This window comes from Haliotis rubra, unplaced genomic scaffold (genome assembly GCF_003918875.1).
Source record: "Haliotis rubra isolate DU_JTF1 unplaced genomic scaffold, ASM391887v1 Scf45, whole genome shotgun sequence".
NCBI lineage: Eukaryota > Metazoa > Mollusca > Gastropoda > Lepetellida > Haliotidae > Haliotis > Haliotis rubra.
Window position 1 is genome coordinate 3,142,582 of NW_025767135.1, and position 20,529 is coordinate 3,163,110.

Genomic DNA, 20,529 nt, shown 5'->3' on the forward strand with positions numbered 1-20,529 from the left:
AATATCATGAAATTTTGTGGGCCAATAAGGGCCTTTATCATACCTTGTCCTTTAACAACACGAAGTTGAAATAATGCATTCAAATTCACTGACATATACATCGTAGTGATCGACAGTTACATTTATCAAAAGGTAGCACTGCAACTTTAAATTGATCTCCACGTTGTTATGCAATCCCATTTACTGGTTATGTGCATGTGAACATGTTGACTGAGCACGGGATATTGATAAACGACGTACTGTGAGCGTGTAACAAACTACGTAAGTGTTACACATTGACATTACCAACAATGCTTGACAGTTCCACTGAAAAGGTAAGGATTATTTCTCACTGTTTATTATTAATTATACAGTTATATGTTTCAGAACTTCTTACAAATATCACATTATGTAATAAAGAAAGGTTTCTGGGGTTTACCTTTTTATAATTAATTCACTTGTCACAGATTTAATATCATTAGTAAATGTACATAAAATCCTAGTATATTTAAACTATGATGAATATTAGTGTTTAATCCCAGAAAGATAATCATATACCACATTTACCTAAGGTTTGAAAATGACTTTTCGCAAAGTTAAAATTTTCACGAACAACCTGTGTATAATTTTCGTCTCTATTCTGTCCTCTACGCCAAAAGAAATCCGTTTAGATTGATACTCGATGCTGATTATTCTCTAGTATTAACGTCTTAGATGTACAAACTCAATTATATAGAAAAGAATCAGTGAGATACAGAATGCGCGACAAAAGCAAATCTGACGTGCTAGCTTTTTGTAAGTGGAAAGTGAAATGTGATGTAAGTTTTCTGGTGACATTAATAAAACAACGACACGTTTAAACATATTCGGCACATTTAAAAAAAAAAAAGAAATGTTTTTTTGAGTGACATTATCATTGAAAATGTTATCTGACTTCCTCAATAAATTATATATTGCAATGTGATTACTTAGCGCTTTTTTATGATATGAGCTAGCATTTGATATTGAAGTGCTCATCCAATTAACAAATTTGCTGTACAGGTAACAATTACAAATCATTAATTGCCTGGAATAAGTCAAAGGTGATGGTGGTATCCCTGTGGACGCTGTTGTGCAAAGCGATCTTTATCCCAAGGCGACCGCAACTCACCTACCTTAACATGGACTTACGGCAATCGTAGTAGTCCCTAAGAATCAAGACTTCACAAAAAGAAAACCTTTGGAAGCCATCGAAATTCGCCGCCATAAACCTTTGATCAACAGAGACCATGCTTATTAAATACCACCGGCCAACGAAGAATTAATCAGGCTGGAGACAGGAGACAAATTCTCTCCTTGGCGGACACCTTGTTCACATTAAAAAGAAACTAGAATAATTACCGCCGTTACGAACATATGATTGTATGAATTGAAAAATGATAAAAATGACCTTCAAGCATTTCCCTGATATGTTGTTTGTAAATGTTTTTGCCACAGCCCTGATCTCTAGACGGTATAAAATGTGTATTGGAAATCGATAAATGCGCAATATAACTTCTTTCTGCGACATTTTAATAGTTTCCAAAAGGTGACATAAAGTGAAAATATGGTCTGTTGGCGAAAATGTTGGTTAACCTTTTTAGAATTAAGCCTGAGCTTCAGAAAGGAGTTGGTTTGATTCGAAGAATTTATTTAATCGGCTGTTTAAAACAGATGTGAGTTTTTTCCAAAACAGCTCAGTAATGTTATTGGTCTATAATTTTCATGGTTTTTAGGATTGCCTTTATTTGAATAAATTGGTTTGATCATACCGGATAGCCACTTATCTTGAAAGATTCCAATGTCAAGTACAAATATCTAGAAATATATCAATCGTAGAAGAAATATATTCATGTACAACATTATGATTTCCAGCGGCTTTAGTAACATCACACTGTATACTCTACCCTGTAATCTATCCTTTGGGTCAGTTCATTATGTCAGACAGGTAGATGCCGCGCGTTGTTTTAACTAATTGTAGAAGTACTGGGCTGTAGGGGGTTGGGAGACAACCTCTGGGGTAGGTTATGGTTCGGGAAGCTAAACCTGAACAAAAAACTTCTCAAAACCTATGTAGCTTTCGCGGGACTGGTCACGCTGCAGTGAACGCTGGATTTAGCTCTCCCGGCAATCACAATACACAAGAAAAACAAGGACATTCGTGTCTCCATTAACACCGTAGAGATAGTAAAAATTCAAAGCATTTTACAGATATATAACAACAAATAATAGATAAGTTGTTAAGTAACAGATTCTCATTGTTCATTTCTGTGATTATGAAGCACGTTTCTTTTATTGGGGTGGGGGTTGGGGGTGTAACAATGATTGTCTTTTTGACAAATTATTCACAAGAATACTTAATACCCGCCTTACTAATTTCCTTGATGTAAATGAGAGTTTATTTTCTGCTCAGACTGGATTTCGAAAACATTTTATGACTGCCGATAATATGTTTGTCCTTCACCTACTCATGCATTTTTTGAAATTATCAAAAAGAAAACTATATTGTGTGTTCATTGATTTCTCAAAAGCATTTGACACAGTCTGGAGAATAGGACTATGGTCAAAGATGCAGGAAAATGGAATCAAGGGGAAGATTTCCACTTTAGTAGTTAATAAGTATAAAGATATAAAATCTCTATTACAAGTAAATAATACAAGTTCTGATTACTTCCCATGCGCCTTACTGGCGTCCGACAAGGAGAGAACCTCTCTCCTTTACTTTTCTCCCTATTTCTGAATGACATGGAATCTTATTTATATTCTAAGGGATGTGAGGGTGTTACCGTTGACATTAGGAATCGAGATGATTCCATGGTTATTATGTGGATTCAATTCATTGTAGTACTTTATGCTGATGACACTGCTATTTTAGATGTTACACCAGATGGCTTACAGAAGTCCTTAAATGCTTTTAACGAGTATTGTATTATGATGAAGTTAAACGTTAATATTGCGAAAACTAAAGTTGTTATATTTGGAGGAGGTCCTGCTACATCATCAACACTTGCCTTCTTTTACGGTAGAAATTGTTAAGAGATACCTATATCAACTTACCGCTGGACTGTTTATTATCAGCATTTGACACTTTGGTTGTTCCAATGTTGGCATATGGCTCAAAAGTTTGGGGGTTTGAAAACCTACACTTAATTGAACAAGTTCATCTAAAATGTCTTAAGCTCGCTGCCGGCCTACGAAACTCTACACCAAATTTTATGGCATATGGAAGAGAACCTATATATATCAAGATACACAAGCGTATGTTAAATTTTCGGCATAAACTACATTTCCAAATAGGTGTAACTAAGTTCTCTCAAATAATGCTTCGGTTTGTTCGGTTAGATTTTGAAATTAATAACAATGACTACCCATGGCTAACTTGTATACAGCATATCTTAAATAACATTGGTTTAAACCATATTTGGAATAATCCATCTGCGTACTCCACCCCACGGTTAGTTTCGAACGTTGAAAGAATTCTAAAAGACCAGTTTTTCAAAATTGGAAAGGCGATATCTCTGCAAGCCCTAAAGGTTTATATTATAATTGGTATTTCAAACAGTCTTTTGGATTTGAATCATACCTTCTTTCTTCCTGAGACGCTATCATTACAACTGATGAAATTGCAAACATCAAACCATAACTTCCCTGTGGAAACAGGCCGATGGAGTGGAGTACCAAGAGCTGAAAGACTTTGTCCTCTCTGTAGCTCACCTGCTATAGCAGATGAGTTCCATTACCTTTTCAAGTGTGAAACCTTCACCCAAAAGAGATCTATATATATTCCCAAAAGATTCTGCCAATTCCTAAATTTATCTAAAATGGCAATCCTTCTTCAATTAAAAGAGATAAGTATCCTATGTAACCTTTCCAGATACCTTTAATTAATATCATCAAAACTTAGGAGATAATCCCTACATTCCATAAAAAACTTCCATCCGTTACTTGTTTCCATGCCTGGTTTATTCGTATGATATTTGTGTGTATATCTGATATGTTTGACTTATCCATGTAGATGTATTCATGTTCTATCGGAGGTATTACGAATGACTTATAATTGATATTCATGTATGTTCTGTCATCTTGATGTTTACTGTATATATATGCCATTATGTCTCATGTACCGCCGTGGGTGGTTTCGAGAAATAAATGATGATGATGATGATTGACTGACTACCTGTCCGTGGATTACTGCAGCCAATTAGATAGGATTAATATACACATAACAAAGTAAGATGAAGCCAAGAGATCAACAGTGTAATAATATAAGAGAAAGCCGAGATTATAGGTCAAAAGAGTATTCACTAGGAAGGTAAATGCGTTGGTCTCGGTTAATGGCTGGTTTTTTTCTTGAAGTTTCCATTTTCCAGTGGTTGATGTTATTCTGTAGAATCTTAGTTTGTTGCCAGGAAATATGGTGGTCGGGATTTTTGATAAGGTGTTTCGAAAGGTCAGATTTCATGTCAGATCTTTCTACCGAGGTCTTATGTTCTTTTATCCTGGTGGCTATGGGGCGTGATGTCTCTCCCATGTATTTGTCTCCGCAGTTACATGCTACTTCGTACACACCTCATATAGCATCTTTAAACTCATAGATTTAAATTTTACATAAGTTTACTTTCTTTTATCGATTCAAATATAATTTCCGTAATTTTACATTTATTGCAGCTTCACTTCTTTTATCTGTTGTAATATAATAATAGTGAGTGAGTTAAAAGTTAACGTCACCTCGGCAATATTTCCGTCATAGAGTGACGAGAAAGGTTTTACATACACAAATAATATAAGTTGTTAAATAATCAGTCATCGAAGGACTGTAAAATATCTAGAGTATCACAGAGTGTGTCTAAAACTAGCATGGAAATCTGAAACTATTATATGTACGAAGACAATACAATATAAAAACAGGCTGTAGGTCGCCAACAACCGAAGGTAGATCACCATACTAGGGACAATATAATTATAGCGTCATGCGCTACTCTTGGTGTTTATACATTTCTCAGAAACAAGTGAACAGGATTCACTTACCTAAGGTATAATAGTGAGCGAGTGGGTGAGTTTAGGTTTACGCCGCACTCAGCAATATTCCAGTTATAGGGCGGCGAAAAGTAAATAGTTGAGTCTGGACCAGACAATCCAGTGATCAACAGCAAGAGCATCGACCTAAACAATTGGGAAATGATGACATGTGTCAACCAAGCTAGCGAGCCTGACCACCCGATCCCGTTAGTCGCCTCTTACGACAAGCATGGGTTACTGAAGGTTAATTCTAACCCGGACCTTCACGGGCTTAAGGTATAATGGTAATGTATATAATGTATGGTTAAAAAACAGCACTGACTACTGATGATGATGATGATGATTTGGGGTTTTACGTCGGCTTCTGGCAATACTGACTACTCACTACTCGGCACGCTTATCTAGAGTACGGTAATCCGATGTTTTCTTAGCAATTACTCATTTTTAGCTTTCGCGGGACTACCTGCCAGGTTGTCGACTACCTCCCGAGGTAATAAGAAGGAGATTAAATGTGCAATCATCTGTAAAGTTGTTTGTATAAGGGTGTGTAACTAATGCCACGTGTAACCACCTGCCACAACCTGACTTTTAGCTCTCCCGGGAAAAAGGACAATTGAAGTTTACCTTTGACGGGCCGACACCATAGGGTACTCTATCAACGGATTTTACTACTTAATCCCTCCTGTTTATTGGCGCCATCACTCGTGATTTTTTGTTGTTTTTAGTCCCCACTTGGCCTAATCCAATTATATGCTGTGGGTAATGTTAAATTGCTGTTTTTCATAACATGCTATGTATATATTACGTGTCATCACTTGGTTGAATGTAAGAATGTTTTCCGAAACGGTTCACCCATATTGGGATATTCACATAAAGAGAAATATATTTAAAGACTTTGTTAAACAGAGGTAAGAAAATTGGTTTAACCATGGTATGTTTAGGATTACACTTCCTTAGTAAAGTTCAGATGCTTGTATTGTTTTAGATGAGTCCCATCCGGGATTGGAGATAGGGGATACGAAATGGTATTGAGACTAATAGTCAGGCCATTAGGCTTCTTCTGAATGGTAATTTGAAAGTTGGGTTATCACCGTGATTAAGTCTTGCAGCTATTTAGTATATTCTGTAAAGTGGAGTGAGTGAGTGAGTGAGTTAAAATTTAACGTCACATCGGCAATATCTCAGCAATATCGTGACGAGAACAATTTAATTTATATCAATATAAGAAACAATAAAGTGAGAACATAAAAACCTGTCAGCGAAGGACAGTAAAACTACTAGAAGATCACAGCTCTTAATTTAAAACTAGCACACTGTCATAAAAATATATCACTATACACAACAACACAATATAAAAACATGCTATTGATCGCCAACAACTGAAGGTAGATCACCATACCAGGGTGCATGGGGACTTACAGTGCCTTTGCTACCTACATGGACCCAAGTTGGATTTACACCATCCCTTCAGCCATTGGCGTTTATGCTGAGATTTAGCCATTCATTAAAATGACAAAAATACTACGATTAAAAACCTGGTAGACTTAAATTTACTTGAAATGTTTTGGGACTTACTTACCCTGCCAGGAGGACAATAATTTTACAGTACTTTAACCCCCTTTGAGGGTACAACCACTAACAATCTCAGTTACTAATCTAAACTACCAATCACTAAAATACATCTATCTACAGAACATATTATTCACAATTCATCTATTTAATCAATTTCTTTTTAAAAGCCAATAATTAAATGAAAATTGACAGTGTTAAAAAGACCCTTAACTGTTTTCACATTGAAATACTTATCCCTTATGATGGAGAATTCAACACAGTCAAGCAGGAGACTGTGACTCTCTCATCACAAGGGATGCAAAACGGAGGATCTTCACCTTTTAACAAGTATTTGTGAGTATAACGTGTATGACCAATGCGACATCGTCGCATAATGACCTCTTCAAATCTGGACTGACAACCCAAGTAGGTGTAACCAATACAAGGTTTTATTTCATGTAATTTATTGATACCTACTTGGGTGTCCCACCTCTTTTGCATCAGATCACGGATGTAAGTTCTAATGCAAGCTTTGTAATCAGAGTATGGAATAAGAAGTGGTGTCACAGATTTGTTGAGTGCTGCCTTGGCAGCAAGATCGGCCATTGTATTCCCAGAAATGCCAACGTGCCTGGGTAACCAACAAAAGACGATGTCGCATTGGCCAGTAGCAAGCTCATTATACAGTTCAATAATTTCTAATAAAAGTGGATGTTTACAAGAAAGATTTTTAATCGCCTGAAGACACGAAAGAGAATCAGAAAAGATGATGTATTGTTTATATTTACGGTGTTTATTTATATATTTAAGACCTGTTAATATGGCGTTAGCTTCTGCTGTGAAAATAGAGCTATGATTTGGTAGTCGAGAAGATAATGTTTTGGATCCAATGACTGGCACAAGCCACCGCGCCACCATCCTTAGATCCATCTGTAAATAAGGATTTATATGTATTATATTTATTTCTTAACTGACTAAATTCTTGTTTATATTGTAAATCACTAGTTTCGGATTTTTTAAATGTGGTTTATGTTTAGTCAACGTCTGGCCTCACCAATTGCCAAGGAGGAGAAGAAAGAAGACGAGAAGGAGATATATTCTCCAGCTCAATTCTGGCAGCAGCAATGAATGGTTTAATTCTGTGTCAAAGAGGCGGAACAAGAGAAGACGTTTTGTTATACAAAACCTAATAAAGAGGATTGTAGGCACAGTTAAATGCATGGTTAGATTCGTTAGAATAGAGCTTGGTAATATATTGTAAAGATAATTTTATACGGCGTTGGGTAAGAGAAGGCTCATCTGCCTCGATGTAGAGACTATCAACTGGAGAAGTTCTAAATGATCCAAGACAAAGTACTAGTCTTATACCTTGGTGGTGGACAGAATCAAGTAGTTTTGGGTTGCTTTTGCAAGCTCCGCCATATACGATCGAGCCATAATCAAGTTTAGATCGCACCAATGATCTATATAAGTGAAGGAGGGTAGTTTGATCCCTTCCCCACTTTGAATTGGAGACAATCTTTAACAAATCGAGTGCCTTCAGGCATTTAACTTTCAGGGATTTAATATGCGACAGGAATGTTAAATGGGAATCGAAAATAAGACCCAAGAAATTGGCCTCCTTGACGACTTTGATAGGGGTGCCATTTAAAAATAGTTCAGGGTCTTTATGCAGTTTGTATTTTCTACAAAAATGTATACAATTTTTTTTGATTTAGAAAATTTAAACCCGTTTTCAAGACACCATTTATTTATTTTGTTTAAACATAACTGCAGTTGCCGTTCAATAGTATGCATATTTGTACCACGACAAGAAATATTAAAATCATCCACAAATAATGATCCATCAATTGAATCATTTAAAACTTTTGATAAACTATTGATCTTGATGCTAAACAGTGTGACAGACAAAATACTGCCTTGAGGGACACTCTGATCCTGATTGTCATGATCAGACAGGGTTAAGTGAAGTCGGGGCCAAAGTTGTGTGTTGGGCAAAGGAACACTGTTCCTGGAACCAGTGCCCTCAACCACCAGAATCCCTTCCTCCACCGACGCAGGGGCGCAACCCACGGCAAACGGGTTGGTAGACCAAATATACCCCCGGGTCCACAACGGGGGGTCGAAGAGCTCTTGGCGTTACCCAGCACCAACCACGAGGAGGTGGCTCTTCACGGGTGCCTGTAAAGTGGAACTCCATTTATCATCAGTCACTCATTAGTCACAGACATCAAAACACTTTACTGTACTTCACTTTACTTTACTTTAATATAATTTTTAAGTTTATTTTATTTCATTTCATTTTAGGTCACTTGATGACGTGACATATAATATTATGGCATATCCATTTATTCCGATATATTCTAGTTCTACAATCCGAGGTATTAACTGCAGTCAGAGCAGATTTGTGATCTTACTGAGTCGTTATTCTGCTTGATAAATGTGCAGCTTAACGCTGATATCGCCTCTCACATGGTCTAGTTGCACACTGATTATTGCCTTACATGCGCACGTTGCCAGGATGCATTTAAAATGCTTAAGTCTGTTGCACTTCGATAACGTCCTGTAGCACAGATTATATTATCTTAAATTTACCACATGTGATTTAATGTGACGTTTTTATCATCTTTCGGTACGTTAGGGTTGAAAATGTAATACTTTGCATTGTCGGCCTAGGATTGGCGACGTGGGGCGGGGCGAGATTTGAGGTTACAGCTAAGGTTGAGTTCGTGTTCTTAAACGGATGTAGATCCTCTAACATCGCCAAGCACTGTTGGTATCTGCTTCTTTTCGAGCATGATAACACAACTTTTCCGTTGTGAAGTTTTAAAGGTGCACGGATCCAGAGAGATCAATATTTCGTTAAATCCCTTATCTTACTGTGTACAGCAGTGGCTAAGTTTCGTGGATTACCATGTTTGCGAAACACTTTTCATGGAATTTGATTTGTATATTTTTTAAATTTGATTTTCGTTTATCTGATAAATGACCGTGCAATCCGAACCTTTAGCTAACTCAGTCAGCATTGTTATCAGATTGTTATCAATGTGCAGAACCATGAATGCATACTGAGAGTGTTTAAAAGCAAGATCAAAATGCAAGTGTAAAACAAGTCAGAAGTAACATTATTAGCATCCATTTTGAAGATCAGACCTATACAAGAGAACAACGAGAGAGAGAGAGAGAGAGAGAGAGAGAGAGAGAGAGAGAGAGAGAGAGAGAGAGAGAGAGAGAGAGAGAGAGAGAGAGAGAGAGAGAGAGAGAGAGAGAGAGAGAGAGAGAGAGAGAGAGAGAGAGAGAGAATTCGGACCCCGACCTGCCGGTTTCATGACAGACGCACTATCCACTAGACCACAGATACTCTCTTATATCAAGGCAACAGTTATCGTGACATGTCTTATAGTTGTTTATTTTTGTCTGTTTAAGGGCTGAACATTGAGTTTAAACCCATACTTTTGATGTATAGCGACGCAAATGTACGCCTCTGAAATGGTGCATTCGTACAGGAGACCCGTACCTGTATTTCACAAGGGGAAATTCGCTCACCTGAACTATACAAGCCACATAAAGAAACTGTGCATTGTCAAAATATTATTCCAGTACGATAACAATGTACGATAACAATGTCAAATGTACATATAAACTTTAATGGAGGGATCATGAGACCATAACAAGTCGGGAGAATTTCAATTGAAAAGTCAATCACAATGACGTCACGAGTCCACAAGCGGGACAGGGTCAAACGACCATGTCACAAGCTCAATAATGGGTATGTCCACCATCGGCATTGAGAACAGCAGTGCATCGACGACGCATAGAGCCTATCAAACGTGCAAGGAAGGCTTGTGGGATGTCACGCCAGATTCTCTCAAGTTCTGTTGCAAGGTCAAGGACGTTATCTAGCGGATGAGGAAGACGACGTACACGTCGATCCATCTCGTCCCAAACATGCTCCATCGGGAGAGATCCGGTGAATTTGCAGGCCAAGGCAGTAAGTCAACGTTGTGGTGTTGCAAGAAATCCATAGCAACCCTTGCCGTATGAGGGCGGGCATTGTCCTGTTGGAATGTTAACCCAGGGCCATGACGTTGCAGAAAAGGAATGTTAAGTTGCCCTGAACAATCACCAAAGGAGTTCTTTGGTGAGCTGTTAATCCACCCCAAATCATCATGGAACCACCACCAAAGCGATTCCTCTCCAAGACACAGGCCTGTGCATAACATTCTCCCACGCGTCTGTAGGCACATTGACGTCCATCACTATGGGAAATGTTAAACCTGGACTCTTTTCTCCACCAAAACAAGGGTCTGCGGACATGATTTCGGCACCACATTCGGCGAGCTTGTCGATGACGTTGTGTCAGGATAGGCCGTATGGACGAACCCACTGACGTCACGGAACGTGGCATGAGCATGCATATTGGATACATGTCACTAATCTCTGAGTTTAAATCCTTATGTGTCTACACAGGTTTGATAAATTTAGATTTAATTTTTTTGTATGCACAATTTCTTTATGTGACTAGTATAGTATGTTTGTCAACGTTGTAAGATCCATGTAACCAATTATATCATTTTTACTATTTTGTAGGTGTGGTAAAAACTATAGACTTTTCAATGATCTCTTTGGTTTGTGTGGCTGGTGAGAGTGGAAAACACCAAGATGCACTCAGTCCCTCTGAAGAAAAGGACTGATGGGTATGAGGACACAGTTATATATTTTCCTGAGATCAATAAATATGGAGGTTACAGGATGTACTCAGTAGTTGTAAAGACAAAACACACAGATCAATATAACTTGAAGCGACAGGGTGTACTAAATAGTTGCAGTATTCAATGGGACGTGATGTCGCTTGTGATGAGCAGGTGCATGATACCAGATGGCTTGAAATGTATGCCCCCCAGTACATTCACCTCCACTGGCACATCTGAAGAGCCACCTCCTCGTGGTGGGTGCTGGGTAACGCCAAGAGCTCTTCAACCCCCGTGTGGACCCGGGGGTATATTTGGTCCACCAACCTGTTTGCCGTGGGTTGCGCCCCTGTGTCGGTGGAGGACGGGAGTCTGGTGGTTGAGGGCACTGGAAGCCTGGAACCGTGTTCCTTTTGCCCAACACACCACTTCGCCCCTTACTTCACCTAGACGGGTGGTAGAACTGGCCCGGTTCTATTAATCGGCTGGTTACGCCAGGCCCTGTGCATGGTGAATACTTTTGCACATATTACCGTTAATATTTGGTCTTGGCTTTTTCGGATTTCAGTGTACAATTCTTGACATATTCATTTGCCTAGAGTCCCATGCCAGAAGGCGGTGGCTCATGTGCCAATCCGGCATAAATGACCTCCAGGTTCTATTTGTCATCAGGTAACTGTTTAGCGCCAAGCCAGCCTGACCTTTTACACTGTTTGACTATCATAGCTTCCTGTGTCCTATTTGCTGGATTATAACATCCTTGTAGCCCTGGTGTTGTAGTCGGTTTCCACTACCCACTACAACACCGTCCTTGTTGACACTCCATGGTGGGTGGGGAGCAGGGATGTCGAATATACTTTTACATCATGGCTACCTCAATACACACTGGTTCACGTTCTAAAACGAACAGGAGGCACATTGGTAATGACGCTGCCACATCTTCCGATGAAGACACTTCCAACAATATTGATTCTTGGCCACGATTTCTGGTTGTCAGTGGAATCGAGGGTGCGCCCCTCAAGATCAATTCATTTATAATTTCTAAATCAATTGAAGGCATTTGTGGAACTGTAAAAAATGTTACTCGTGTCAGGTCTGGTTCCCTGCTTGTAGAATGTGCAAGGAGGCAACAATCTCAAAATCTTCTCAAGGTTCATCATTTTGCCAATACTGAGATTGTAGTATCAATTCATAAGACGCTCAATTCACTTGCATTGTACATGATCGTGCAAGGTGCCTCGCAGATATGTCTGAAGAGGAAATTGTATATGAAATGAAATCACAATGGGTACTGTCAGTTAAACGTTTCACTAGGACAGAAGGTGATACCATCATCAGAACTAATACCTACCTTTTGACCTTTGCACTCGCAAAGATTTCTCCTTCTGCTAAAGCAGGGTATTTCAACATTGGGGATGACGTGTACATACCAAATCCACTTCGTTGTTTTAATTGCCAACAAATTGGTCATGGTGCAAGGTCATGCCGAAACACCCAAATTTGCACCCGTTGCAGTAAAACTCATGATGGAACGAACTGCACTGATACCATCAGGTGTGCAATTGTAACGGTGACCACATGTCCTCTTCCAAAATATGCCCAAGTTTTATGAGAGAAACTAAAATTTTACAAGTGAAGCATACCAATGACATCTCCTTTACTGATGCAAAGAAACAGGTTGGTCAGGAATTATCTGTTTCCTCTTCGACAGTATCCTACTCCGCAGTTGATTCTGGGAGCCAAACTGCTATTAGTTAGACCTCTGATGATCAGAAATTATTATTCCATGTCGATACAGAATACGCCAATACGTCATCAGCAGCTTCACAAACTGCACACTCCACAGATCCCCTTCCACGTTCAAATACAATTGTGATTGAAACTCCTCATGAAACTGTGAAGAAAACTATGTCTAACAAAGAAAGGAAACAACAAAGAAGAAAAGAATCAAAGGCCCTTAAACAGATTGAGGTGCCTTTACCATTAACTGTGCCTACAGAGGTTCATAACACTTTTGAACCTTTATATATGGAGACAAGCCCCTTACAACCATCTCAGCATAAAGGGACTTCGTTTCGTTCAGCCTCCATGAGTGGCTCACATAATGCTATACAATGGAATTGCAGAGGTCTTAGGACCAACTTTAATGATCTACAATTATTATCACGGGATTTTAAATCATTGGCTTTTAGTTTACAAGAGACATACCTGAAAAGTACAGATAAATTTGAATTTCGTCAGTACAATCCATTGCATTCGTTTTCACCTCCAGGTGATAAAGTAACTGGTGGCGCTTCTAATTTGGTGAGGCAGGGTGTTATTCATAGCCCTGTCCCACTTAAAAGCAATCTTCAAGCTGTTGCTGTCCACCTTTCTCTACAAATAACCTTTACACTTTGTTCACTGTACATTTTCCCATCTTCTGCTCTTCGGCAGTCCGATCTTCAGGATCTGTTCGACGAGCTTTCCAAGCCCTGTATTATCATGGGTGATCTAAACGGACACAACCCTTTGTGGTGAAGTACCGATACTAACAATAAAGGGAAAATCCTCGAGGACTTTATTTCTAATAACAATTTATGTATATTTAATGATGATCAGACACTTATTTTCATCCTGGTTTTGGAACTTATTCTGCCCTTGATCTGTCTCTCACCGATCCCAATATTTATAATGAATTTGAATGGTAAGTCCATGATGACCTGTGTGGTAGTGACCATTTCCCCACAATACTTTCAGCTATAAACCCAAATGATGATCCACCTGCAACCAGGTGGAATTTCTATATGGCCAACTGGTCATTATTTCAAACACTGTACTGAAAACTCAAAAACACCAGAAACAAAAGGAGAATAACAGAATTAATTTTAACTCTGACAATGGTGTAGATTATAATGAACTATTTTCACTGCATGAGTTATATACCGCCCTTGGGCAAGTTCATGATACAGCAACTGGAGCTGATAATATATACTATCAGCTCTTGAAACATTTACCTGGATCATGTTTTGAAATTCTTCTAAATATTTTTGATTCAATATGGACTTCAGGGGATTTCCCACCTTCGTGGCGTAATGCCATTTTAGTCCCCATTCCAAAAATCTGGCCGGGATCATACTGATCTGTCAAATTACAGACCAATTTCTTTAACGAGTTGTGTCTGTAAAACCACGGAATGGTAAACAATAGTTTAACATGGTATCTTGAAACCAATAACCTCATAACAATTATTCAATGTGGTTTCAGGAAAAATCGTAGTACCATTGATCATTTGGTACGTTTAGAATCCTTTGTCAAAATTGCAATACTAAATAAACAACATGCAGTATCGATATTCTTTGATCTTGAGAAAGCATACGATACCACCTGGAAGTATGGTATTTTAAAGGATTTACATGATTTTGGTTTACCGCTTTGTATATCACAGGTTTTAACAGGCAGGCAATTTCAACCCGAGTGGGTTCAACCCTGTCTGACCATTACAATCAGGAACAGGGTGTCCCACAAGGCAGTATTTTGTCTGTAACATTGAAAGTATTCGGATTAACAGTTTATCAAAGGTTTTAAATGATTCAATCAATGGATCACTTTTTGTGGATGATTTTAATATTTCTTGTCGCGGTAAGAATAGGCATACTATTGAACGGCAACTGCAGTTGTGTTTAAACAAAATAAATAAATGGTGTCTTGAAAACGCCTTTACATTCTCGAAATCAAAAACTAATTGCATACATTTCTGCCGTAAATATAAACCACATAAAGACCCAGAACTGTTTTTAAATGACACTCCGATCAAAGTTGTCAAGGAGGCCAAGTTCTTAGGTCTGATTTTCGACTCCCATTTAACTTTTCTTACGCATATCAAATATCTCAAAAACAAATGTCTGAAGGCGCTTGACTTGTTGAAAGTCGTTTCTAATTCAAAGTGGGGAGGGGATCAAGCTACCCTCCTTCATCTATATAGATCACTGGTCCGCTCCAAGCTTGATTATGGCTCCATTATATACGGTGGAGCTTGCAAAAGCGACCTCAAACTATTAGATTCTGTCCACCACCAAGGTCTAAGACTTTGTCTTGGGTCCTTTAGAACATATCCTGTTGACAGTCTCTACGTCGAGGCAGATGAACCATCTCTTGCACAACGGCGTATACAATTATCATTACAATATATTACAGAATCATATTCTAACGAATCTAACCCTGCTTTCAACTGTGTCTTCAATGCCCTCTATGAGGATTTATAAAACAAGAAATCTTCCCTTGTTCCGCATCTTGGGCTCCAAATTAAACCATTTACACGTATTCCTGCTGCTGGCTTTGATCTTGAAACTATATCTCCTTCCCGTCTTCTTTCTTCTCCCCCTTGGCAGTTGGTGAGGCCAGAATATATAATCTTTTCAGACTCTCTGATTTGATTTAAACATATTTTGTTCACAAATGTGAAAGGGATTGGGGACAAGCTATCCAACTTAAAATACCCGCTCCCTAATATTTACATACATACATTTTCAATAATATACATCTTGGGAAGAATAGAGAGAAGATATAGGAAAGTTAAAGAGAGGAAGGGACACAATGTATGTGATCACACAAAACGTTTTGATTTGATGAATAAAAGTTTGCACACATTTAAAACGTATTCATTCTGTTGAATGATCATATCAGGACATATAAAAATTTAAAGTCACATCGGCAATATTCCAGCCATATCGTGACTAAAACTAGTTCTAAATGCATAATACATACATACATATAATATATAAAACCCTGTCAACGAAGGACAGTAAAACCACTAGATTATCACAGAATGAGTTAAAACTAGCTAGCATATATGTTTTAAAAGAAGAAAACTATTTTTGGACAATACAATCTAAAAATGGGCTATAATTGATTAGAAGGTAGATCACAATACATGGACCATGGGAAATGCTTGGAACCTAGCTGGATTTACACCATCCCGTCAGCCATTGGCGTTTATTCTGAGATTTAGCCATACTTAAAATGACAAAAATACTGCGATTAAAAATGGTAGACTTAAATTTACTTAAAATGTTTTGGGAGGACAATTTATATTTACGTTACCAACAACTTCGATTAGAAAATCACCAATACTAAAATGCATGTAGACAAAACATATGAATCAAAATAATAAATGGACATTATTATGGATCCTTAACAGTTTTTACTTTGAAATATTTATCCCTTAGATGAAAAATTCAACACAGTCAAGCATGTCGCTGCTTGACCATGCTCTCATCCAAAGGGATACCTCTTCACCTTCTAACTGGTACTTGTGAGTATAACGCGTATGGCCAATGCGACATCGTTGCATCCTCCTCAAATCTGGAGGCAACCCAAGTAGGTGTAACCAATATAGGGTTTTAAAATTTATTGATACCTACTTGGGTGTCCGACTTCTTCTGCAAGTCTACCAGGTGATTTAATCGAAGTATTTTTGTCATTTTAATGTATGGCTAAATCTCAGAATAAACGCCAATGGCTGAAGGGATGGTGTAAATCCAACTAGGGTCCATGCAGGTAGCAAAGGCACTGTAAGTCCCCAAGGTCCTTAGTATTGTGATCTACCTTCAGTTGTTGGCAATCTATAGACGGTTTGTATATTGTATTGTCATTTAAAGGTAAAATATTTTAGATTTGATTACTAGTCTTAAATTCATTCCTGTGATAATCTAGTTGTTTTACTGTTACTTCGTCGACAGGTGTTTTATAATATAATTGTGTTTATTGTTAATTTATAATTTTTTAAGTCACAATATGGCTGAAATATTGCCGATGTGACTACAAATTTTAACTCACTCACTCATCTCCACTTGTTACAGGTATGGAAGAGCAACAGTAGGCCAGCTTTTCCTAAGTGTATAACCTTAAACGAAATGATAATCTAAAGGAAGCGAATTTTTACTCTTTTACAGAGAAGAACCTGCTCTACATTCAGAATGGTAAATAATAGGTCTCCGAGACAAAATACCGATAAGTTCTTTGAACATGGTAATTTAATTTATGATATGTGATATGGGTAAGGGCATCCCTTGGGAGGAAAAGATTCCAGTGCTCCATACTTGATTGATTTGAATATTGAACAGTTACAATGTTTGACATGGCTGTGTCATTGTGATCTGACAGCCATTGTGGTTTCACATGCCCGGGTTTTGTTTATTTTAACATGTTACTGTCGTCAAAGCACTTACGCAATGAAGAAAGATCTCTTTCCTTAAATATAGCAGAAGTTTTAATTTATACATTCTCTCGCAATCCCTCAGAGGTACAATTGGCACTCACGCGCACTCAGATTACACTCAAACATCGCGTTATTCTAACAGATGAAAAAAACTTTATGACCTTTTAGATTTTGAACTCGATTCATTATTGAAATGAACGCTGCACATAATCTAAATTCCATAATTCTTATTTTCAGCGGACGTTCGTCTTTGGTTCTGCAACATTCATTAGCTGGGCTGTGACTTCGTTCCTTTGCCACCAGTCTACCTATCTCTTCTTGGGAACATCCGCCAACGTCCAAGAGAATGGGGTTTTATGGGCGTTTATCATTACACTATGTCAGGTTACCATGTGCTGTCTGCTAACCGACCTACGTCTCTGGCACCCACGTTCAACAGAGGCCAAAAAGATAATATGGGTGAAAGTTTCCTGTCACACGTTGGCTACCATGGCAACAAACTACAGCATGACGATGGTACATGCATCGTCAACATTCGCCATAAAGCTCCTGGAACCAGTAACCAGTGCCATTATTCAGCGTCTGGCTTTAGGAACATCTGTACCACCCTCCGCCTATATTACTCTTCCTATCATCATAGGAGGTGCTGTTGGTTTCTGTGGAAATTCCTTTAACACGCCTTTGACAGCTGCTGGTATTGCCGTGGCCTTCATGTCCAACCTAATCCTGGCCTTCAGAAACGTGGCTATCAAACTGGAACAGAAGGACTCTTCGACTTCAAACATCCAGCTGAGACCAAAGCGATTTGTCTTCAGCATTGCAGGTGTTTGTGTTGCCTTGGCTGTTGGCACTAACTACCTTACTTCACAAAAACGTCTGTCAACATTGTTCTTATTCCTGGTTAACACAGGACTGTGCTCCAGCGTCTTCCACGTCATCTACTCCTACATCTCCACCAACGTCGTGCTTCTCTACATGTCTGTAGTCAGTCACTCTGTCGCCAACATCTTTAAGAGGGTTCTCGTTGTGCTGATGCTTTATTCAGCAGGACAAAGGGAGGCAACGTTTGCTAACTTCATCGGACTTGGTATCTGTACCTTTGGTTTAACTATCTATGTCTTGGCCAAAAAGAACACGCCCTCTCCTCCATTATTAGTCTACCAACAAGTAAGTATTTCGCTATTTAGTAGCTGAAATGTAGAATTTCAATGAACATGAAAATATCTCAGAAATGGATTGCAAAACTGGAAGCATTATTTTAAATACATGTTGGCATTATATTAACTGGGGTCGTTGACATCTTCAAGCATTTGCTTGTATTAATGAGTTGAAACATTTTGGGCAAGTATTCAATTTCTATGGCACATCTACATCTTCAGTGTGAGTACAGAAACATTACTATTCGTATGCATACATGCTGTGATCAAACATGATTGTTCTTCTTTCTTATTGCTTTTCAGAATTCGTTGGAAGACGTTTACTGGGACTTTCCTTTCTCTGTTTCTGTGCTATCATTGTGAGACCCTTCATCGGCACAAACAACAGCAACATCCACGATGTATATCGATACTTTATACCAGGGAGTATTTCAAAATGTAATGAGTTCTTAGGGAAATCATTTGAAGGACATGCATTTTCGAAGTATATCCCGGACTTTTCCACAAACACGCCCAGGGTAGGAGACATTCTCCAAAGAAAACTAATCCTGACTCCAGAAGAAACGGATACACTTTCTCCAACTCTGACATCGTCCATTGCCGTCATAAGGGAGGCGCAGAGAATTCATTTCAACTTGTTTTCTGATTTACTATCTCCTTACAAATATGCAATACTATTGGACATCGCTTCTTTTGAAAACAAAGGTGACCCTGCTATAACAACGGGCGAGGTGTATCTTCTGAGACGCCTGGGTATACAACTTCTGTATTACTGTAACTTTTATGCTTGTACCAACAAGAATCTTAACTATGCCAAGAACCAGACTTCTGGCTATTCCCCCAAGGACCTGGTTGTGTTAATTCACGGAGGTGGGAACCTCGTGGGGTATTCTTCAAATGATAGACTACGCCAACAGATATTCCAAAGGTTTTCAAACTTTAAGATGGTGTTGTTTCCTCAGAGCATATTTCTGAGGAAACATTCTGAAAAACATCTTGAATTTTGTAAGAAATTGTACACAAATCAAGGGAACTTCACTATGATACTTAGAGACAGGCAATCTTTAGGATACGCAAAAACTTACTTCAAAGGTAAACCCACACTAATGATGGCTCCAGACATGGCCTTTCAGATTGGTGCTGTTCCAAGATTTATCTCCCCTTCTTTTGATATTTTGTGGTTGAAGCGTTCAGACGAGGAGACTCCTGGATATGTATTACCAAAACTTCCACCAGGGGTTACTGTACACTGTTCAGATTGGTGGGGTTGGAAAACACCAAAAGGAAAGACGACAATGGAAACTGCTTTCCTGATGGCCAATAATGGTTTGATATTTCTCCAGCGAGGTCGTGTGGTCATTACAGACAGATTACATGGACATATTCTGTGCACCTTACTGGACATTCCTCACGTGTTAATTGACAACTCATACCGGAAGTTATCTTCATATCACAACACCTGGACACGTGGTCTGGCGAACACAGTGATTGCTGACAACGCCTCACACGCCCTGGACCTAGCTGTGGAATTGTTGCAGAAATATGGTGACGCTCTGGCTCCTATTGCTCCATACATGGATGTGGCAGAGAAGAGCACATCCCACTCATAGGCCATCCGGTGACATCACACAATTTTGTGACTATTATCTATAAGAATTTACTTAGATAGTGCTATCTTAAACAAATGTCAGAAATATGCATGGGAATTGCATAGTGTGGCTATGAGTGACTCGTAGAAAGTAGTTACCATTGCTTTTTGTTGTTACATTATATTGCATCCAGGGCGAAAACGTATTAGCCACGGACAGTTATTCGGCTTTCACAGGCCCCTATTCAAACATATTTTTTTTCAGTTTTGTGATAAACAGAAGCCCCTGCAGCTCAGGAGTGAGGGACCGAAGAGTTATTACGTGTC

General features: G+C 38.7%; 1 protein-coding gene across 1 annotated transcript; it reads left to right on the forward strand.

Annotated features, from left to right (window-relative positions):
• Positions 1 to 204: 204 nt before the first annotated feature.
• On the forward strand, positions 205 to 20,224 carry LOC124289806. Its single transcript, XM_046726471.1, has 4 exons — positions 205 to 314; positions 17,695 to 18,521; positions 18,554 to 18,624; positions 18,918 to 20,224. Exons 1-4 carry the CDS (start codon positions 291 to 293, stop codon positions 20,222 to 20,224), a joined length of 2,229 nt encoding a protein of 742 aa, XP_046582427.1. The 5' UTR covers positions 205 to 290.
• Positions 20,225 to 20,529: the final 305 nt, after the last annotated feature.

Coding starts and splice junctions, on each gene's coding strand:
- LOC124289806 (XM_046726471.1), top strand. CDS start 291: ATGCTTGACAGTTCCACTGAAAAG. Junction 315..17,694: donor TTGACAGTTCCACTGAAAAG/GTAAGGATTATT, acceptor TCTTATTTTCAG/CGGACGTTCGTCTTTGGTTC. Junction 18,522..18,553: donor GCAGGACAAAGGGAGGCAAC/GTTTGCTAACTT, acceptor TTGGTATCTGTA/CCTTTGGTTTAACTATCTAT.